Below are 24,313 nucleotides of genomic sequence, written 5' to 3'. Positions count from 1 at the left end.
GTTGGGAGAGGCACACTGCAAACTCTTCCCATCTCAAGAAAGCGAGGATGAGCAAATAGAAAAGCAAATGGCTCATTTGTTTTTTGACAGTCAGGGGATCATCCATAAGGAATTTGTGCCTCCAAGAAAAAGTGTCAATCAAACTTTTTATCAGATAGTTCTTGAAAGGCTCAGGAAGAAGGCGACACGTATGGGACCAGGCACTGCATGCCCTTGGATACAACAATACTCCATGACACACAGCAGTCTACATAAATGAATGTTTGGCAGAAGAAAGCATTCCTGTGGTTCCACCCCCCCATTCCCCCCCCCCCCCCATTCACCTGATCTTAGTCCCTGTTAATGCCTTTTTATTTCCCAAGCTCAAAAACTTCCTGAAAGGATACAATTTTTGTACTTCGGAAGAGCACAACCAATGAGATGAAAATCATTTCAGGAGAAGCCTTCCACCATTGCTATGAACAATGGAAACATCTCCATCACTATGTAGCTGCCCAAGGGAAACTACTTTGAAGGGGATAACCTTGATTTTCACACAAGAGTAAAATTCATGGGTAACCGAAAATCAGTCTCAATACTTTTCTGCCATACCACATACAGATTATGGCAAATATAAGAAGGATGTGGTAGGGTTGATGGACCATGAAGTATGTCTTAGTTGCATTATTACTTATACAAGTCTGTTTTTTTGTCATGTCAGGAGCTACTTGAGAAACTGCAAGTTGCTTCTGGTGTGAGAGAATTGGCCATCTGCAAGGACATTGTCCAGGGGACGCCCGGATGTTTTGATGTTTTATCATCCTTGTGTGAGGCTTCTCTCATGTCTCCGCATGAGGAGCTGGAGCTGATAGAGGGAGCTCATCCGCGTTCTCCCTGGATTCGAACCTGCGACCTGTTGGTCTTCAGTCCTGCCAGCACAGGGGTTTAACCCACTGCGCCACTGGGGGCTCCTACAGGTCTGATTACAGGGTATGAAAATGCATTAGAGCAACAATACAATACATACATACTTTGAAGCAAGCCTCAAAGACTGCAATCCTATGCGCATTAGTCTGCATATTCACACATCTTCGGCAAGGAATACTCAGAGATGGCTTTTCCAGTGATCTCATTCACAGTGGATTGGTAAACACCCATGTATTGAACTGCATGTTTTAAATAGCTAAATCATCCATAAATTAATTTTAAAGCAGCTATTGAAAATATTTGTTAGGTTCTGATAAGTCTATGATAGATAGATGTTAATTAAGATATAGACAGACAAACAGAAATATATATCCACATACACAAACAAACAAGTGTCAAAAGTAATGTCTGCTTTTAAATCTGAATATTAGGTAGCTGACAGTATCACAGTCATTAAGTAGCTAACAGCACAGGAAACAAATTATAACTTGTGGGCTATGGCACTTTTTCCTTTTAAAGTTGGAAGCTAAATAGCTCATTTAACTTTTGTTAGATAAGCTTTTCGGTGTTCTAAACTTTTGGAAATCTTTCCCATCCCAGGAAAAAGGTGAGATGGAAAAAAGGAAGAATTCTAAAAATGTTTTATTTAATTGATTTCTAAATTTAACCAAACAATTCCTTAAAAATCTAGTTTGTGCTGAAACAGTCTGTATGGACCACGGTGCTAAACTTCCAGACTATTGCACCAAAATATGGCTTTATGGGCTATCAAGAACAGAATCAAGGATCAACCTAACCCAATCAAAATGTCTCCAGAAAAGCTACAAGCAAGACACAAATGCAAGAGTTCTTCTCTGTGCTTTTATGACATTTGGCTTTCTATACATTTATTACATTTACATTTTAAACTGATTTTGACAGATCTATCCATTAATGTCAATTTAAATTCTTTGAAACACATTTCATAACAGTGAGACCCACTTAGTAAGTAGGGAGGCAAACTGCATTGAAAGGCTTGCAGCTTAATTAATGTAGCTTAATACTATTCAAACCACCTTAGAAAATAAAAGCCAGTAGCTATCAAAATATACAGTAGCACCATAGGATAGTATCACTGGCTACTATTCAAGACATATATTCCCTTCAAAAACTATATATGTTGCTGGAGAGCATAAGTAAGAGGGCACTGCTGTATTCAGGTACTGCTCAGTGACTTCATATAGGCGCCTAGTTGGCTGCTGTGCGTAGATAATGCTGGGCCAGACAGTCCTTTGATCTGATCAAACATAGCTCTTCTTATATTCTAAGAAGTCTGTGCTAATCTCGTTAGTTTAATATAGATACTTTAATTTATTTACTTTAGACTGTGTCCTGGTAAGAATTAAATTGTACATATATACAGTTCAATAATTAAGCCACTTTGAATTGGTTAAGTTGAAGGTACAAACAATCCTATTTGGAAAATGAGTGGACTAAATGAGATTTGGAAAATGTGTTAGGATAAAGTTATGTGGCAAACTGGGCAGGACTTGATAACAAAACTGTCTGGGAAAGGGGGAAATTACAATAAATCCATCTAAAATGAAAAAGAATATTCCTCCAAATAAAGATAATATATAAAGTCAGATCATAACAAAAAGTATGCACTTTGAGGCAAGAGGAAGCACACTTGTTTTCCGGCTGCCCTGGAGACTAGGATATGGAACAATGGCTTCAAATTATAGGAAAGGAGATTCCACCTGAACATTAGGAAGAACTTCCTAACAGCAAGAGTTGTTCAGCAGTGGAATTCTCTGCCCCAGAGTATCGTGGAGGCTCCTTCTTTGGAGGCTATTAAACAGAGACTGGATGGCCATCTGTCAGGGGTGCTTTGAATGTGATTTTCCTGCTTCTTGGCAAGGGTTGGATTGGATGGCCCACAAAGGTCTCTTCCAACCCTATAATCCTATGATTCTATGATGATGTCCACAGTCAAATTTCAACTTTGCAATATGACCCCTACTTCATATTATGCCTTAGCCCACAATATAGAACACAATTTTGATACCTAATCTATAGATTTAACCCTCTGCACTATAGGTTTCCTGATAGAAACCATATATCTATAATATCAACCACATCTAACTTCTATATGAAGCCCCTGGTGGCGCAATGGGTTAAACCCTTGTGCTGGCAGGACTGAAGACCAGCAGTTCAGAGGTTTGAATCCGGGGAGAATGCGGATGAGGTCTCTCTGTCAGCTTCAGCTCCCCATGCGGGGACACGAGTGAAGCCTCCCACAAGTATGGGAAAACACCAAAATATCAGAGTGTCCCCTGGGCAACGTCCTTGCAGACAGCCAATTCTCTCACACCAGTAGCGATTTGCAGTTTCTCAAGTTGCTCCTAACATGATTTTTTTTAACTTGTATGAGTTTAATATCCATATCATTTAGGAAGCCATAAAGGTCATGTCATTGTTCCTATTTGGTACCATCTCAAACTATAACCCCCTGGATCATCTCCCATTGTCACTGGAAAGAAATCTATGAGAGAAGCTTTCCAGGGGTTGTATAAATATGCCCAAAGATGAAGGTAGCAGACATTCCTTTTGCACTAACACACCATATTACTATGATTTCTTGTGGGAAAATATAGCATTTGGGTGGGATACTACCAATAAATGCCTAGTGCTGTAGGCTATTTTTCTGAGGAAGAAACTGGCAAAACCATCTCTTGCCTGAGAAAACACTTTGAAATCCATGGGGTCACTATAAGGCAGACTATTTGAAGGCACGCACACACAGCTGTATGTTGTGATACATTTTTAATTTATATGTTTTACATTGTATTGGTTGTAAAATATCTTGAAGCTCTTTGTTTAGAAAATTGTTCCTAATAAATATTTTAAAACACCACTCATATTTCCCGGTATCAAACCACGGAATTCAAATGGTCCCACGATCTTCAGATAGATTGCTGAAAGAAAATCCTATTGCCTGTTGTGTTAAACTTGCTTTTTCAGGGACCTCAATCCTGATCCAATTCCCAAACAAACGATGTCTCACACCGTAGCAGTCTGTCAGTTAATGATTTATTGGGAGACAGAGACACACACACCATGTGCTCCACCCTACCCAATGAGAAATCTCAACAAACTGAAAGCTTTACAGCACAACACTCCAAGAGCACTATTAAACATTTTAAGCAACCATTAAGCATGATTCAACAATATGGCAACTTTCACAAAGGGTCTAGCTATTTTCTAAGTAGCACCATAACACACAAACACACACACACAGAGATTAAACTATAAACTAATTTCTAGACAACAATAACAAAATTATTCAGAATTCCGAAGAGTAAATCCTCCATTACCTGTTTGTAAATCCAAGAAGAGCATGGATAGTTTTAGAAATGCAATTATAGAATGGAACATACATTTTGCCATCTTGGATTCATTTACAATGAGGGCTAGAGAAGAGAAAACCGATTCTCCTTTTAACCTACTTGAGAAACAAAGAGTCAGCTATGAAACAAGTATTGTTTGCTTCTCTACCATTCCCTCAAACACTCAAATTCCTAATTACCTTTAGCACAGAAAAGGAAATTCTCAGCATAGGCATTGTGAACACTACTCGGTGTTCTTGGTTTACCAAAATTTGACAGTAATGTGACACTAGTTTCAGTTGCCTGTTAAGTGATAGGGCTGGATAGGATTAAGCATAAACAAGGCTGCATTCCATTTTTTTTCTTAATTAATATTTAGTAGAATTACTCTTTAAGGGGAGAACATGTGAGTGATGGGAAATATCTTCATAGGGCTGTTTTCTGAACATCTGTTACAAATGAATATAAATTAAGAGAAAGCCATTATTCTTTCCAGACAGACCATAAGTATCAGTGAATAGATATAATGCTCACCATTACCAACATGCATTCAGTATCATATCACACTGTTTTTGTAGTGCATTTGTAACAGCTGCAGAAAATAATTTTGATCTTGAAATAGATTAACAATACATCTTACTTGATAACATCTGTCATTGAATTCACATGACATCAATTTCTTTGACACTTCTATATTTAGGTTGCTGACTCCTTGGCTTGATTTGATTCCAAACTTAGGAAGTTTGTTTTCCAAAACACACTCTTTGTCAGCATTTGACTCCCATTTCACCTTTTCCGCTGTGAGTCGCCCTCGGGCTTGAGATACAGCGGTATACAAGAATAGTAAATAAATAAATAAATAAAATTTTCCCCAAAGTTACTATATTTTCTTGCCTAACTGGAATATTATCTACTTACTAAATTTTGGGTTTTCCTTTTCCATTTTAATCTTTGCACCCACCTTAGTGTTTCCTTTTTAAAACAGGCCAATACTAGAACAGTTTTTATTTAAAAGAGACATAATGGTTTTTCTAGCAAGTCAAATGCCATGGATCCTAGCTCTGTCATATTGATACAAAAACTCATCTTTAATACAGGGAAAAACTAGCACTTTAAATTGTGTCCAACAACAGGGCAGCAGCCAATGGAGATTTTGCAACAAGGAAACTGTGTGCTCTGCCTATAGCCAGCCAAGTAAGACTCTGGCTGTAGTTCTTAGGTCAACTGAAGTTTGTGAGCCCTTTTCAATGACAGCCTCCACATACAATGTTATGGTAATCCAATCGGAATGTCACTAAAGAATATGTCACCATAGTCAGATCTGACATCTCAAGGAATGGGTGCAGTTGGCACACAAGCTTTAATTTTGCAACTTAATACCTAGCCACTGCTGAAATCTGAGCTTCCAGGCTCAGAGACAGATCCACGAGGACACTCAAGCGACAAACATGTGTCTTCAGGGGAAGTGTAACCCCATCCTACAAAGATTGAATCCTTACTGTCTACTCTGCTTTTCAACTAGGAGCGCCTCCATCTTGTCTACATTAAGTTTCAATTTGTTCACTCTTTGTTCAGTCCATTATTCATGACAGGCTACAGTTTAGAACTGTACAAGTTCCTTAACTTGGCGTTCAAAATAGCAATAGAGTTAGTGTCATCAGCACACTGTTATCAAAACTCAAAATAGCTTCTACCAGTGGTTTCATGTATATATTAAATATAATAGGGGACAGAGAGAGCCAGTGCAGTATAGTAGTTTGAGCACTGGACTTTGAAGGTAAGGATTCAAATACCAGCTCAGCCATGAAAGCTCACTGAATGACCTTGGACGAGTCATATTTCCTCAGCCTCAGAGGAAAGCAAAGGCAAACACTGTCAATAAAAAACAATGATATGCGTTTTGTTGGCAGTACATTAGAAATGGCTTGAAGACGCACAACAACAATGTGGGACAGGACCACGCCAACGGCCAGGGGGTTGTTGAACCTCAAGCATTACCTTCTGGAAGGAAGGAACAAAATCACTGTAAAATAGTATCACCAAATCCCATTCAGAAAAAAACCAAAATCTAGCAAAATCAACAGGGACACATTGACCGTCTCGTACCTGTCTTAGGTCATCCACCAAAATAACTAAAGAAGTCTTTGACAAGAAAGCAGCCTGACATGGTGCTAGATAATCCGTCTAATCCAGTATCCCCCATACATTTCAGAACCTTGCCCAAAAACTAAATATTAGTTTGCTGACTGATGATTATCCAGAATGGATCCAGAGAGGATTTTTAAGTGTCTCTTTCAAGAAAACCGAAAGTCTATCCTGTTATAGCAAGGGATGTTATCCCCTTTCCCCACTCAACACACTGCAAGCTCTATCCTCTGATTTTGTGTATCTCAGGTTAAAGCCCTTAATGTATGGTGTTGTGTACTTTTGCTGCGTGCATCATCTAAATATCTCATTGTCAAGTTGCCTTCAACTAGCACTAATTGGTCAGCATAGATGCAACCCTTTAAATGGTCTAAAGCAGTGGTTCCCAACCTGTGGGCTGCAAGACCTAAAATAAGATCCACAGCTCTAGATTATTAAATGCTGCTTCCTCTGACATTAATCCTGCTTTCTGTTTATGTGTTGCATATATATTAAACAGACAGGGGGAGTAAAATCGCTGTCTGACTCCCTTGCCAATGGGAAACCACTCTGTTTCTCCGTTTTACATCCTAACAGTGGCCTCTTGTTCAGAGCATAGTTTATGGATCAGGGGAAACAGATGCTGTGGCTCCCATGTCTTTTAGGGAATGATCTAGTCAAAGCACAGTTAGCTTACTATTTTTTAAAAACATAATCATCTGTTTTGTTTTAATGAATATTTCATTAGTCAAAGCTAATACGGTAATAATATTTTATTAGTCATATGCTACTTTATTTACTTGTTTCTTTTTATTCTATGCTTGGGGATAGCTGCTCCTTGAAAAAGGAGCTGTTATATGGCTATCACAAGGTGTTATTCTAAGCTTCAATACTCTTTAACATCTATATGAAACTGCTGGGAGAGATCATTTGGAGCATGGGGAGATGCTATCAGCACACTGATGACAATCAGATATATTTATCCACACCTTCAAAAACAATCTTAATTAAGGTTAGTGCATCTGCTATGAATGAATGCTTGGAGAAGATAATTGGCTGGGTGAAGAAAAACAAATTGAAACTTAATCCAGACAAGATTATTAAGGGTCCTAACCTGGGTCTGGAAGTGTGTCAACCAGTTCTGGATAGGGTTACTGTCAACCTGAAATATTTCGTTTGGAGATTAGGAATCTCTCTCCAAATGTCAGCTCAGATACTGCTGTGACAACCAGCAGTGCTTATTATCCACTTCAGATAATACACCAATTGTTCCCCTTCTGAGAGTGAAAGATGGTTGTGCACACATTGGTGACATCAGAGTTGGATTTTTGCAATGCTCCATAAACTGCTATCTCTGCACCAAATTTGGAAACGCCAGTTAGTTTAAACAAATATGGTAGCCAGATTGGTTACAGTTACACTCAGATTGGTTACAGGCACATCACATCAATATTAAAAATCAGTCCACTGGTTTGCCAATTAGTTTTACAGAAAAAGACAATGAGGTGGTTATTTCCTTTAAAGCTTTACATGGTTTGGGGTCCAAGTTACCTGCAGGATTGCTTCCTCCCATACAATGTGCCCCATACACAGACTGTCAACTATCACCCAGAGGATGTTTTTAGTGGTCACCCCTAGACTGGGCAATAACCTGCTGGAAGAGATTCAACAAAGAACATGCTTTAGGAGAGCTGATTTCCAAAAAATGAAGGAAACGCTGAGCAGCATTCCGTGGACACAGATACTAAAAGACAAGGGAGCTACGGATGGATGGGAATTTCTCAAGAGTGAAATACTCAAGGCGCAATTGCAAACCATGCCAACAAAGAGAAAAAATAGGACAAGTGCAAAGAAGCCAGAATGGATGTCCAAAGAACTTCTAACTGTGCTAAGACACAAAAGAGACATGCACAAGAAGTGGAAAAAGGGAGAAATCACCAAAGAAGAATTCAAACAAACAGCCAACACCTGTAGGGAAAAGGTCCGCAAAGCTAAAGCAAAAAACGAGCTCAGACTTGCCAGGGACATTAAAAACAATAAAAAGGGCTTCTATTCTTATGTCAGTAGAAAAAGGAAAAACAAGGAGGCGATAGGACCGCTTCGAGGAGAAGATGGGGCAATGCTGACAGGGGACAGGGAAAAGGCAGAACTACTTAATGCCTCCTTTGCCTCGGTCTTCTCACAAAAAGAGAGTCTTCAACCTCAGCAAGATGGAGTGGATGAGGGATTGGAGGACATCCAACCCCAAATTGGGAAAGAAGTCGTCCAGGAATACCTGGCCGCTCTTAATGAGTTCAAGTCCCCAGGGCCAGATCAACTACACCCAAGAGTACTGAAGGAACTAGCGGAAGTCATTTCGGAACCATTGGCAACCATCTTTGAGAGTTCTTGGAGAACGGGAGAAGTTCCAGCAGATTGGAGGAGGGCCAATGTGGTCCCAATCTTCAAGAAGGGAAAAAAGGACAACCCAAACAACTACCGTCCGGTCAGCCTCACGTCGATACCGGGCAAGATTCTGGAAAAGATTGTTAAGGAAGCGGTCTGCAAACAGAAACAAATGCAGTCATCGCTAATAGTCAACATGGATTTATCAAAAACAAGTCATGCCAGACTAATCTGATCTCTTTCTTCGATAGAGCTACAAGCTGGGTAGATGCGGGGAATGCCGTGGATGTAGCGTACCTGGATTTCAGTAAGGCCTTCGACAAGGTCCCCCATGACCTTCTGGCAAGGAAACTAGTCCAATGTGGGCTAGGCAAAACTACGGTGAGGTGGATCTGTAATTGGTTAAGTGGACGAACACAGAGAGTGCTCACTAATGCTTCCTCTTCATCTTGGAAAGAAGTGACGAGCGGAGTGCCGCAGGGCTCCGTCCTGGGCCCGGTTCTGTTCAACATCTTTATTAATGACTTAGATGAAGGGCTAGAAGGCATGATCATCAAGTTTGCAGATGACACCAAATTGGGAGGGATAGCCAATAGTCCAGAGGACAGGAGCAGAATTCAAAACGATCTTGACAGATTAGAGAGATGGGCCAAAACTAACAAAATGAAGTTCAACAGTGACAAATGCAAGATACTCCACTTTGGCAGAAAAAATGAAATGCAAAGATACAGAATGGGGGACGCCTGGCTCGAGAGCAGTACGTGTGAAAAAGATCTTGGAGTCCTCGTGGACAACAAGTTAAACATGAGCCAACAATGTGATGTGGCGGCAAAAAAAGCCAATGGGATTTTGGCCTGCATCAATAGGAGCATAGTGTCTAGATCTAAGGAAGTAATGCTACCCCTCTATTCTGCTTTGGTTAGACCACATCTGGAATACTGTGTCCAATTCTGGGCACCACAATTCAAGAGAGATATTGACAAGCTGGAATGTGTCCAGAGGATGGCGACTAAAATGATCAAGGGTCTGGAGCGGCTTAGGGAACTGGGCATGTTTAGCCTGAAGAAGAGAAGGCTGAGAGGAGATATGATAGCCATGTATAAATATGTGAGAGGAAGCCACAGGGAGGAGGGAGCAAGCTTGTTTTCTGCTTCCTTGGAGACTAGGACGCGGAACAATGGCTTCAAACTACAAGAGAGGAGATTCCATCTGAACATTAGGAAGAACTTCCTGACTGTGAGAGCCGTTCAGCAGTGGAACTCTCTGCCCCGGAGTGTGGTGGAGGCTCCTTCTTTGGAAGCTTTTAAGCAGAGGCTGGATGGCCATTTGTCAGGGGTGATTTGAATGCAATATTCCTGCTTCTTGGCAGGGGGTTGGACTGGATGGCCCATGAGGTCTCTTCCAACTCTTTGATTCTATGATTCTATGATTTTTTTTAAAAGCATTAAAAAGTGTGGCAGACCCATGTAGTCAGATTTTAAGCAATGAATTTTAATTGTCATTTTATATGTATGGATGATTTTAAAATGCACTGGTTTGTGTGTGAATCTTATGCTTACATGCTTTTAATCAGTTTTTAACGGTTTTCTGTGCTTTCAGTTATATCTTGTATTTTAATGTATGCATTTTAATCTGTTGTTGCTCTTTGTTGCATTCATATCCTGCCATTTCCCCATGGCACTCAATACAGAGTACTTGCCTCTCCTCCATAGTACTGAGAGAGTGATCAGTCTGGCCTCACCCAGTGATTTTATGGCTCACTGAGGACTAGAATTTGGAAATACTAAGACCCAAAACCACCACACCACAATGGCTATTTTCCAGTTCAGCCAAGGCATTCTGGTTAGCCTACAAAAGAGTGAGATTTTGTGACTCACTAACCCTATGAAGTGAGAAACTCAATGCCACCAGCGAGCTCCACTGGTGTATACATGTAACATCATATATTAAATACGGTGAATATTCAAAGGAAATGCAGCAAAAATGCATCAAATCTTGTCTAGTTTTGTAAGTCAAATAGGCTCCAGCTACGTTAATATTGAGATGTTAGAATACCAGGGAATATCAAGCGCTGCAAAACAGTGTTAGGAAAGAACCCTACTTTAAATTTTGGAAATGTGCATTTGCTTCTCAGAGAGTTAATGATCTAGTTCAGAAGTGGACAACTGTTGGAATGGTAAGACGGACACTTTAGGCCCTCGGGCAGTGATTCTCAACCTGTGGGTCCCTAGATGTTTTGGCCTTCAACTCCCAGAAATCCTAACAGCTGGTAAACTGGCTGGGATTTCTGGGGGTTGTAGGTCAAGACACCTGGGAACTTATGGGTTGAAAACCACTGCCCTAGGGGATCTTGCCAGGGTCATACTCCCACCACACCTGTGCCTAAAAAAATCAGTCTGTTGCAGCAAAATGTCATCTAGAACGAGGCTTCTTAAACTTTTTCCACTTGCAACCCCTTTCCATCCAAAAAAATGTTTATGTGACCCAGGATATATAGGTATATAAAGTAAGTTTAAAATCAAACATTTACTGATAATAAATCAGCATTTACCAGGCTTGCTAAACAGACTGATTTTCCTTTTTATGAAGTATAGCTGAAGCATCTTCTGCAGAGTCCAGTGTAAACACTGCAATGATTTGTGTGAATGGGTGGCATTTAGAATCCTTTGTTGCCAAATTCTTCATGATCCCAACATTGAGCTAAGGGGATCACATTTGGGGTTGGGGCCCAAAGTGTAAGAAACAATGATCTGTAGACAAGCGAGCATTTTATGTTTTTGGACCTTCTTGGGCCATTTAAACAATGGAGAGATGTTTTTTAACAAAAGGAGGTAAGCATAGAAATATATCACTTCCTGTTCACTCCTAGTTTCAAAAAAGGTTTGATATGTGTACGAAACATAATGGAGCAAAAAATCTGTTTTAGAAAAAAAAAAGTATAAGCATTCTTGTCTTACTCCTTGGGGAACCTGCACTCTACACACCATAGAGGTCTTTTGGATGCATTCTGGAAGGGAAAATTATAAAAAGTGGCCCTGGCTCATGCATGTTGTCTAACTGGCTAGCACCTCCCCCCCCCCCCCCCCCGCTTTAGATAATGATGGAACACAGCACTTTCAACTGTTCCTATGTTCAATGAGCTATAATAACTTGAATAGAACCATAATTTGAATTTAACTGACAGACAGCCTGAGTCTCCACATGTTTAATAAACATTAAGTCTTCATGTGGCACTCAGACATACATAGGACGACAGCCACAAAGTATAAACTTCAATATATTGGCCTGTCCATCTGTATGTGCATTCATAATTCCAACAATGCAGGTCAACATAAGACAAAGCATTTGAAACATTAAGCCACATGTAACATAATCAGGCACTGACTCACAAAGCAAGATTAATTTTTAATACACAACTGTATCTTGATACAAATTCTTACTAAATTAAACCTTTTTATAGTTCCCATCCAAAAGAGCCAAGAGTGCTATTTATATACAACAACATGATCCCATATAAAATTACCTAAGTTTAATCATGAACTCAATAATTGTAAAAGGTTTTACTAAGTTTTTTAATCACAAAAATAAGCTAAAGAAACATTCCCCATTATATGAATTTGCACATGTTTTCCTGTTTAACCATCACTTGAGGCCAAATTAGACATCAAATAAAACAGTCCAATGGAGGGGAAAGAACTAGGTATAGGTGTGGATTTTGTTTTAGTTCCATTTTTATAAGAATATATCAAATTTTATTACAATTTTACAAATGAGAATGTATGATAAAAAGCAGAAAGGTAGGAGACAAACTGGTTTTTATTTTTGCAAGAACTTTTATGAATATGAACCTACTCCTTTCTCCAAAGTGTAGAAAAACTCAAAAATAAAAGCAAACAGAAAAAAAGGTAACGCTATGCAATGAATTACTGAGATGCTTTATTTTTATACAATATTCTTCCTTTTTTATGTTCCCATAATATTGAATCTTTTATCTTAATCTTTGAGGGGCACTGATATTACAGATATAGTTTTAAAACCAAATTTCCTTTTCTTACAGAATGAATTACTTAACTTTATAAATAAATTAACATGTTCTCCTTCAACTAAGAGAACAATAAGTTTACTGCTACAAGAAGAATACAATATGAAACTAGATCAGATTAATTTTCAATATTTTTTCCTTAATATATTTGAATGACTGCAGTTATCCTTTATACAAGAGTAGCATGGAGTCACAAAACAGAAGACATCACAAATATCTTGAAATATTTTTGAATTTCTTCTTAATTCTAACTGAAATACTACTATACAGTATAAATAATAATTAAGGATTTATTATAGTAACTTCTTGTTACCTTGTAAAAATGAAAAAGAGCCAAGAAAAAATAGGGAGTATTACAGTAACAGTTATGTAATACATGGAGCCTAATGATACAACTGTGTGTATCTAACCACAGAACTGACCTGAGTTCACTTTTCCCTCCAAGGCTTTCAGAAGCTGTTGTTTAATTCATTTGGAAAATGCGCAAGTGACTATAATTAATGTAACTGAATGTAATTCCTTTAAAACAGGATCATGTAAGATCACAAATAGTGTTTAAGATTGCTTGGTTTCTATATCTTTCATTTTAAATCAAAGCTGCTCCTAGAATTTTTCATTTTAGTTTCTACAGACTAGGTCAAATTAGATAGTAATGTAATGCATCGTGACATTTATGTACCCCCATGCCAAGTTAATTTTAGTCCTATGCCAACAAAAAGCAAAATAACTTGACTTGGATAAATTATACAACTGAAACATATTTATATATATGTACAATATTTTGGGGGCCCTGGTAGCACAGCAGGTTAAATCACTGAGCTGCTGAACTTGCTGACCGAAAGATCTGCAGTTCGAATCCAGGGAGCGGGGTGAGCTCCCGTTGTTAGGCCCAACTTCTGCCAACCTAGTAGTTCGAAAACATGCAAATGTGAGTAAATCAATAGGTACTGCCTTGGGAGAAAGTAATGGCAGTCCATGCAGTGATGGTGGCCACATGACCTTGGAAATGTCTATGGACAATGCTGGCTCTTTGGTTTAGAAATGGAGACGAGAACCACCCCACAGAGTTGGACACAAGTAGACTTAATGTCAGGGGAAACCTTTATCTTTATCTTACAATATTTTGGCACGAAGGGGGTGCCAAGACAGAAAGGTACTGCTGAAGGGGAAGTCTAAGAGTAACTTTGGGGACATTAGTTGGTTGGCATCAATTATTTTATTTTCCATTTCTAGTATCAATGGTTGGGAATTCTGTCTCTTTTCACAGTAAATGGCTATCAGTTTTAGTGAAGTGTGTAACACAAGAAAAGGGTCAATAAGTGATAATAGTAGAGGGAGTAATTCATACATGGAAGGTAGGAGCAGAGAAGGCTGACACAAAATCATACCCATTACCTAGTGGGTAACCTCACTAAACCAACTATTACAATCAGATATTTCAATGTCATAAAAATGATGGCATAAAAAAGATGTGCAGTTGAGCAAAGACAAAACTGTCCCAAAAAGAAACAGAAAGCAATCAACGTGTATTGCAACAGTGACTACCAAATAATAAAAACAGCAGACAACAATTCCAGTAATAATATCAACTTAAAAAGAGGGATAGGATGTACAGGTTTTAAACAAAGGAAAACAAGAATCTTAATAATTAATCTGTAAAGGAAATTAAAACCTAATTTGTAAATGTTAGCCATTTTAAAGGTTGGCCATTATAAAGGAAATATAGTGATAAGTGCCAAAATGGGAGCAAATATGCTAATATTATTTTAAAGAATTTGAAATATATCCTTGTGTGTGCAGGCGCACGTACATGAACACATGTTCCCTGATGATACAACAAATAAAATAAATAAAAATTCACCTAAAACAGACAAATTGTAGGAAGAAATAACAGAAGAGCAGAGCAGATGTTAAGTTGCTTAGTTCTTTCCTTATATAGATTACTTTTCTTTTTAAAAGCACTTGCTACCTTGAGGCATATTAGTCTATACTCAATGATGAATATATATATATATATTAATACACACTCACCAGCTAAGGTATAATCCATATCAAATCCAAAGCACTTAATTTTTTCCATGGCTAGACTTCTGTTCACAAAAACCCTGTAGAAACAAAGTAAGAAACCCAATGGTAAGTATTTTACCATGCAATTATTCCTCATGAATTATATTGTGACTAAAAATGGAATATCAAAAGACAAAATCATGAAGACCTATGCTTTTGTAATATCTTATGCACATTTGCTTCAGAACATGGCACTGATTTCAAGAATATCTCTACATCAAATCCAGTTGTTTGATATTATATGTATAATGATGTCAAACACTGCTGGAGATATCCACACTAGTTTTACTTCCTAGTTCCCTAACAAGCTAGATTTTTCATATACACAGGCATGAATATAAAAATAACAACACTTTAACCAGGTCTGTAAACAACCATATTGGCCAGAAAATGTTTACTTATATAACACCATCAATATATACAGCACTGCACAAAAACAAAACAATAAAATTAGGCCTCCAAATCTGGATAATTTACCTATTAAACTCCAGTGAATCATGCAATTCTTTAGAATTAAAGTGACTCACAAAATCAATTGTGTGTTATTAATGCTTCTGTGAAGAACCCATTATATAAAGCTCTAAGACAACTTATTGCAACTGAACAAATAAACATAAATTAAATTGTCACCCATCTAATTTTATAATCAAAATAGTATTTCTGTCCAAATCATCATGCTGCATTATATGTTTAATGCAGTTTAATATAGTTTAATGCAAAATGAAGAGAGAGAGAAATGATAATATCATGTCTTTCAACAATTTTCATTCCCCCCCCCCCCCTCTTATTTCTCATTTCTAACCAGATCATTAGTATGTCATTATTTGCACTGCAATCCTATGTTGTTTACATCTAATCCTCTTGCACAATCTGCCTTCTTCAGCCTGGCTTCACATCTGGCTATTCGGCTCTCGATTTGAGTTATTCTAAGGATTGCTTGACTCTTTGGCAACTCATCTCTGCCTCATTTTGTTCTAAATCATGGCTCACTTCCATGATATTTAAATGATACAAGTATTTTGATTAAAGTCATACAGCAGTCAGTCTTACTGACATATTTGTTTTTGTATTTGTGTTCAGACTTTTACAACACTCTTAACTTTTTTTGATGTGGAACAATATATAAATCCTACAATTAATCAATCAATCAATTCAGAATGAGACAGGCGTTGTAGTATAATAGGAAGAAGGAAAGATGTGTTTCTGTATTCAAATACTATCACCAACAAAGCTTAATAAAGAGAATCTTTCAAAGTAAGATGTGTTCACATATATGTTTACTTTATGCATGTCTAAATATGCAGTTCAACAACAGACCAAGTAGTCAGGCCAACACTCTGCTATACGTTTATGTTGGAGCACATATTCCTGCAGTGCCCATTCCAAAACCGGCAGGTATGAGCTTCTGGACAATAGCAAATAAATAGATAATAAACAGAAGCTAGCCCTTCTTGCTTGCGCACAGCTCATCTAGCTGCTGATTTGATACAGCAATAGTGACATTTCAAAAATCCACAGCCATAATAACAAGAAGCCATTCATTTTATATGTTCAGAAAACATTATTTGAAATATTGACTGAACTGTAGTACATTCACTGAATGCTATAAACACCTTCATGAGCAGCAGCAAGTAATACCCTCTCATAAGGAAAAAGGTGAGCAATTACAAAAATCATAATCACATTTCCTTCATACCCCTCTAAAAGGCATATTATATCTTAACATTTTGCTTGGATACCCTAGTCAAACTGCTAATATGATATGGATGAAAATCTAGCATGTCATTTTTACAGGACTGTGAGACAAAATGTAGGACACAAAAATAAGCAGACGAATACAAAAAGAACAATCAATTGTTTCTGTTCTCAGAGATTTTCTTCCCCAAACGAAGCACTGAATAAACAGTTAGTGTCACTACATCTCAGTTTATAAGTACAAACATCTGAACAGCAAACCGTTAACATCCAAGGTCACACTATCATATTCCAGTGCTAAAGTCTTACCTCATCTCACTTGGACACTCTTCTTGTGAAATTTGCAGCCATCTAATTCAACGACTTGACTGATCACATTACCTAATCCTGAAGGCTCTCTATCCTTACATATATGCAATTTTCCTTCGTACTGATTTCACTTTAGAAGATCGTTATGCCTGAAGAAAACTGAAGATGCTGCATATCTCCTCAGTCAGTGCTACAGAATATGTATCTGCAGCTAATATAGTAAGTCACTGGATATCACTGTTCTACAGAAGACTATTTGGAATCGAGTTTCTCTGGCTATACTAGCTTGTTTCACCCTTAACTTTCCATGCTGCCCTAGAAGTCACAGTTTCCTGGCAAGCTGCCTGCTTTTGCAGTAGAGCATGCAGAGTACAAAGGAGGGGGGAGAGAGACAGAAGGGGAATTAAAGATGACATTCTTAAAAGTTACATAATAGCAAACTTCATAATATATTAGAGGAAAACGAAACAGAAGAAATATTCTTGAAAATATCTCATGATTCACTGAAAATATATTCTAGAAATAAAAATAAAATGTGCTGCTGAACATCATCCTGGTTTAAAGTTTTTTAAAAATGAGGAGTAATTCTCTTTTCTTAGAACCTTGGTGGTATAACAACTATCAGTTTGTAGGAAAAAGCAAAATATGGTAGTGTCTTATCAATGCTCTGGGATATCTTCAGATTATAGTTAATATATTAAAACAAAATGGGCCCCCACAGATGGTCCAAAGATCTATGTTCAGTCTAGGAGCTGTGGAATGCTGAGTATTTCCGCTGGAAGAAGGAGAAGGGGAGGAACTGGCCTGCAGCTGGTAGTTTCTCAGTTGGAGCAGATTGGATCAGGGCGATGCACACCTCTATTAGATTAAAGGAGGTAGGAGAATAATGTTTTGTTTCCCGTTTCTCCAGCTTATTCCTTCTTGCACCAGTCCCAAAGCAAAGCCCTTTAGCACTACATAAGGGTCATTGAAAAGGTAGAAAATAGTACTTTTCCCCTTCTTCTCTTGGAGCATAATTCTTGCCCCAAGCTGCACATCACATTCTAAAGCCTAGGCCAATTGTATTTTGGAATTATTGACAGACGTTTGTTATTGACATATTCCGCATATGTCTTTTTTCATCATTGCAGAGGGAGGAATTCAACACTTTCTTGTGCAACCCCAGGGCATGATGGCCATGCGCCAACTGCACCTTTTCCTTGAGAAGCCAGATCTGGCCATGGTGGTACATGCCTTAGTTAGATCCCATCTGGATTACTGTAACATAGGCTGCCTCTGAGGAGTGCTAGGAAAATTCAGCTGGCCAGGTTGCTAACTGGGGCTGGCTACAGGGAACGGACAACCCCCATTACAGTAGCTCCACTGGTTGCCAGTCTGTTTCCGGGCACAATTCCAAGTGCTGGTTATTGCCTTTAAAACACTAGACGGCTAAGGTCCAGATTATTTGGTTGGCTGCATCTCCTTGTAGGAACCTGCCCGGACCCTGAGATTTTCAGGAGAGGCCCTTCTCTTGTCCTATCTCCATCTAAACCTCATTGATGGGAACGAGAGAGTGGGCCTTCTCAGTGGCTGCCCCACGAATCCAAAACTCCCTGCCCAGGGAAGCCGGAATGGATCCGTCCCTACTGTCCTTCCGGTGGCAGGCTAAAACCCTTTTAATCCGGCAAATTTTTAAAGATGAAGGTTTTAAGACATGGTCAGGGGGTGCTGTGGTTTTTAACTTTGAATATGTTTTTGATAGATTCTAACTAATTTTAGTGTGCTTTGTGTTTAATTCTCTTTTAATGTTTGTGTACTTGTTTATTTTACATTGTATAGTAATGCTTTTATGTCAAGCCGCCTTGAATCCCCTTTGAGAAGATAAAGTGGGGTATAAATAAATATAATAATAATAATAATAATAATAATAATAATAATAATAACAACTTAATTTATGCTTACACTCATTGAGGCTTTCTCCCAAGTAGATGTATATAGGGTAAACCAGAAATTCATAAATTTCACATGATTTTTTGAAATATTAAAATGTATATGTGATTATCTCATTTTTGATAGCATGTTAAAGCAGATTATCTTTATAACCACATTATCTAGAAAGGAAGGGGGGGGAGGTTGCACTACTTTTTAGCATCACTGGCAAGAGCAGAAGCAAGAGAAAAACAAAATCATTTGATATTAGACAGAAATGTCTATTTCTATGATATTTTAATATAATCAAGCAAAAGGGGTAAGGGAGAAATATCTATTCTTTAGAACTAATTAAATAGTAATAATAAGAAACACTGAAAAACTCCACATTCAAATTTATGATGCAGAGGAAGGGAAGTCTACCGAACTCCCCTACCCCGATCTCTCCCCACTCTTCCCTTCTATTCCCACACTTCCCTACCTAAATCTCAACCAGCCCCCTTTTCCCCTTGTTTTATGTAAATCAAAAACTTTAATTTAAAAAAATATATGAAAATGCACGTGAGGCAACTGTGCTGAAACCTAATAGCTGTTAATTTTTATGTTTGTCTGCAAATTTGAATAAATCCTGGCATAGACAACATATTAAAATCCTCTCACCTCTGCAGGAGTCTACCGTATACCATGCAGCTGTGGACAAGTCTACATAGGGACCACCAAACGCAGCGCCCAAACATGAATCAAGGAACATGAAAGGCACTGCAGACTACTTCAACCAGAGAAGTCAGCCATAGCAGAGCACCTGATGAACCAGCCTGGACACAGCATATTATTTGAGAACACAGAAATGCTGGACCACTCCAACAACCACCATGTCAGACTACACAGAGAAGCCATTGAAATCCACAAGCATGTGGACAATTTCAACAGAAAGAAGGAGACTATGAAAATGAACAAAATCTGGCTACCAGTATTAAAAAACTCTAAAACTGCAACAGCAAAACAGCAGAGAGGAAACAACCAGGCACATCTTAATACTTCTCAACGAAAGATTTCCCCCAAGGGGAAAAGGGGGCTGGTTGAGATTTAGGTAGGGAAGTGTGGGAATAGAAGGGAAGAGTGGGGAGAGATCGGGGTAGGGGAGTTCGGTAGACTTCCCTTCCTCTGCATCATAAACTTTCAGCCAGGCCTTCAAATGCTAATGAAGGTGGTCACTTGAAACATTCACACCTAGCTCCAGCAGAGAAGAGCTCTTTGCCCCACCCCAGTCATTCCACAGATATATAAACCCATTTTCCTAATTCCAACAGACCTCATTACCTCTGAGGATGCTTGCCATAGATGCAGGCAAAACGTCAGGAGAAAATGCCTAAAGAACATGGCCATATAGCCCAAAAAAACCCCAAAAGAACCTATTAAAATTTTACTTTCCTGCAATCTGTACTTGAAGCTACTGTGTGTGCCCTTGAGCCTCCAATTCATCTGTCGACTTATTGAGACTCCATTAATTTCATTGGATTTTCTTTGGTAAGGCATACTCAGATATAGCTCTGCCAGTATCTTCCTCTGAAACAGCCTAAAGCACCTGGCATTCCTTGATGGTCTTCCACTGAAGTACTAACATGGGCTGCCATGCTAACTTTCAAACCAGACAGGTTCTAGTGATTTTAGGGTACATTATCCACATATTTTATATCCACAGTTCAACATACCCCCAGAACTGTTTGTGGGAAGGGGGAGGGTGATTTGTGTAAAGGATAACAGAGGCCCATTTAGGCACACTGAAGTTACTACCCTCTACAAACTGAGACAGAGCAGAAAAACTGTTAGGAAACACATGGTAACATTCTAATTGTCCCAAGAAGACACAAAATCACCACTTAATTTGTTTCCCATCAAATTATTAAACTATAAAATTCTGTAAAATTATCTCAATCCAGTGTCTATAATTTCCCATTTAATCTCTAAACTGAAAATTTGAGCAACGCCAACAGAGGCCTATATGTGCAGATGGTGTTGCAGCGACCTAGTTTTCCAATTCACTGGCTTTCTTACATTAAGGGGGCAAAGCTTTTACTTTGGCAACAACTATTATGAAAGGATATGTCTCTATACATAATCTGAATATGCAAACCACTCTTGAAGAATGGCAACAATCAAACACAGACCCCAGCTCTTCAAATTGTTTACATAAAAATATAGAAGCTTCAACAAAACTTTTGTAATAATTGGAACAAAAAGTAGAAAGTGGTTGCAAAATGATGCATATTTTACAGCTTTAGAGAACAAAAATTTGGTCCCTCAATTTATCAATTGAAAATTGCATCAATTTGTAGACATGCAAATACAGTACAAGGCTGTATTCTGATATGGATTATAAACTGGAAATTAATAAAATAACACAAAGTAATTATATTGTTTACTACATTGATTGCACATGGGATTTTTAAAATATATATTTAGTATAAAAGAAAATTATTTTCTATTCAATCCAACAATTCCAATAATTCACAGGCAACTACAACAAGCACATAGAATTCCACACTGTTTTGCTATTGATCTTTTACTTTCATTACGGAAAAAATCCCTATCAATAAATAAGTCATGGGAAAGAGGAAATTATTGTATAGTATCCCAGCAGTTAAAAAGTTTAGCAGCTAAACCACATTTTAATAAAACCACAGCGTACTATCCATGATGACAAAAACTTTTCAAATGCCACACATAACTTTGGTGAGTCAGTTATTAAATTAATTTATTACACATTGCATTGCTTGAACAACATTCATTATGACTTCCCATATTCTGAGTTGTTTTTAGAAAGGCAGACTTAGGTGATTGTACTCAGGTATATTTAGGAATTTTTCTTCATTTATTTGTTTCTCTAAATATAAAGATAGGATTACTTTTTACACGTTCAGTTAACATACATTGAAATCCTTAAAACACTGGGGTATTTCAATGTCTTTGGATTATCACTTGATAATATACTAACTGATCCAACCTATTCTTTTGACATTTTCTTGTCTTACAATGTTCCAAATCAATTTTGAAAGATTGTGGTAATTTACAACTTCAAAAACTCGAACAATTGTATTTTTTAAGTAGATCTTAACTAGCATTCTGATGTCAGGGCGTAAACCTTAAATTTTGAATTATTTCAATTGCCATTCAACTTAACAAATTAATTTGTCCCTTACTTATTTTCACTCTCATTCTAGACAAAACAAACCCTGGTGAGTTCACAGTGCCCATTTTGTATTTAATTTTTAATCCCTCACCTCGGACAGAGCACTTTACCACCCCAAACTGGTTCACTGAAGTCTATGATACAAATATAGAAGGATGTCTAAAGTGAAGTCAAAGCAATTGCAAAGACAGAGTAGAATCCAGAAATAGAGGCTGGACTTCCAGACCTTCATTCCAACTCTATAGTAAAACCGCCTTTCACTACAGCATGGCTCACACTAACCTGTGTCTAAATTGGAAGCACCCACATAAGATACACATTTGTCAGGAAATAATCAGTTTTGCCCTATTACCTTTAAGTGTTACAACTCCTGACTTCTAAATATAAAAATAAAATGAACGTAAATACCTGGGTTCTGTTTCTCGGCAGTTGCTAGTAACAATAGGGAATGCAACCTGAACTCTTTCCATTGTTTAACCTTTGCTAGCAACAGCTGTCAGACACCAAATAACTACATGCAATAATCCAAAGAGTGACTAGAAGTATTCCCTCAGAGTTAAAAAATAGACATCACAGCAACTTGGTGCCTCATACTCAACCTCCTTCCTGTCAAACTACAATCACAGTGCATGACTGTACTCCTACAGAAGGGCCAACCTCACATAATTATCCCCACCCGAGATAAGTCAACAAGAACTAAAGGAAGCAATGTTCTACTTGTACACAATGAAGAATATTCTAATAATGACAACTTGAAGTTATCTCCACTTTGAAATTTATGGAATCAATAGCTGCTTACACAAAGGCACCATCCCATTATCAAATGTTTCAGTAAGAAGGTAGCTACAACTTGGCCGCTGACTTTGTTTTCATCATAGGCATTTGCCACAGACTACAAGAGCAAGTTCTTAATCTATGGCCGACAGACCTTCAGGAGGCCACAATGTCCTCACAGGGAGGGAAAGAATAAAAATAATAAAAATAATAAAAATCGGAGCCTGCACATTTATTAATTCTCTCCTCTCTTCAAATCCAGAAATCCTTGATGGGCAACTCTAAATAGATACTTGATGCACTTCAGTGTTTAAAATATTGAGTTAAGTCTTGATAGTCTGGCAACAAATATATTTTAAATGGGTCTCTGGTAAAGAAAATGTTATGAAAGAACCACTGGTCTTCAAAAGGATATAAGATGTAAAGATGGCATTAACTATTCCTCTAAAGAGGAGGGGGAGGGGACCATGAAATAAATATGCTGGAATCCTAATAATGCAAATAATACCTGAAGATGAGGACTGCTTTCTCATTGCTTTATAATGGTTTCTCCCTGTTTTGTATATATATTTATTTGCAGCATTTGCAATCCTAAATAGCATTTTATCAAATAGACATCAAAAGCTATCATTCCCCTCTATTCATATTTTTGGCTAAGACTATGCATTGGGGGGGGGGGGGGGGACTGCGGTGGTGCAGTAGGTTAAACCACTGACTGCAGAACTGGCTGACTGAAAGGTCAGCAGTTCGCAGAGCAGTGTGAGCACCCATCATTAGTCCCAGCTTCTGACAACCTAGCAGTTTGAAAATATGAAAATGTGAGTAGATCAATAGGTATTGCTCTGACAGGAAGGCAATGGCGATGAGCACCACCTCCCAGCGTCAGACTCGACTAGACTTAATGTCAAGGGGAAACCTTTACCTTTACTAAGCATATATACACTGTGTTTCACTCTGCACATTTATTTAAAAGGCTAAACTGTCCACTGAAAACCCACAGAAATATACTTGTCCATGCAATTTAAGTATCTGTTCTATCGGGTATTGGATTGATATTCTCTTTAAAGGTTAAACAATCTCAAAGAAAGACTGCTGTCAAAATTTGCACAAAACAGCCAACTGGTATAATATTTTGTATTATATTACAATCAGCTCCAAGTTTTAGCTATCATAGCAATCATGCTTAGGTCTAAAAACTTCCAAAGACCAATGACCAGTGAAGTATTTATAATTTTAGAATAAAATATCTTGATGGAAGCATCCCCAATCAATTACAGGCATCTTGAATGGATTCTTAGGAGACCCTGAAGAAATTTTATTCTTATAAAGAAAAAATGGCATTTATTTAATTAGGTATAGCACAAAACTTTAACTACAATATGAAACAAGGATAAAAGGTTGTTCAAGAATCTTATAACTGATTAGGAAAGGTTGGAAGGTCCTGCACAATCAATAAGAATCGGGTATATCTAGAACAGCTTCTACCAACCTGGCAGTTCAAAAACATGCAAATGTGAGTAGATCAATAGGTATTGCTCCAGTGGG

The 24,313-nt window shown here is 37.9% G+C and overlaps 1 protein-coding gene across 3 annotated transcripts in view; it reads right to left on the bottom strand.

The window, feature by feature from the left end:
* The window catches only part of NT5C2 (5'-nucleotidase, cytosolic II), an 85,224-nt gene that overhangs the window by 39,207 nt on the left and 21,704 nt on the right, over window positions 1-24,313 (bottom strand). For 2 of the 3 annotated variants that reach the window (XM_060768310.2, XM_060768311.2), the window contains exon 3: window positions 14,857-14,930. In XM_060768310.2, coding sequence (XP_060624293.2) covers window positions 14,857-14,930 — 74 coding nt within the window. Of the gene's footprint in view, window positions 1-14,856; window positions 14,931-16,896; window positions 17,237-24,313 lie in introns of those variants that run through there. The other variant, XM_060768312.2, reaches the window with a different exon arrangement.

Source organism: Anolis sagrei, chromosome 3 (assembly GCF_037176765.1).
Source record: "Anolis sagrei isolate rAnoSag1 chromosome 3, rAnoSag1.mat, whole genome shotgun sequence".
Lineage (NCBI taxonomy): Eukaryota > Metazoa > Chordata > Lepidosauria > Squamata > Dactyloidae > Anolis > Anolis sagrei.
Note: the sequence above shows the minus strand (reverse complement) of the source record. Positions and strands in the feature narration are given on the sequence as shown.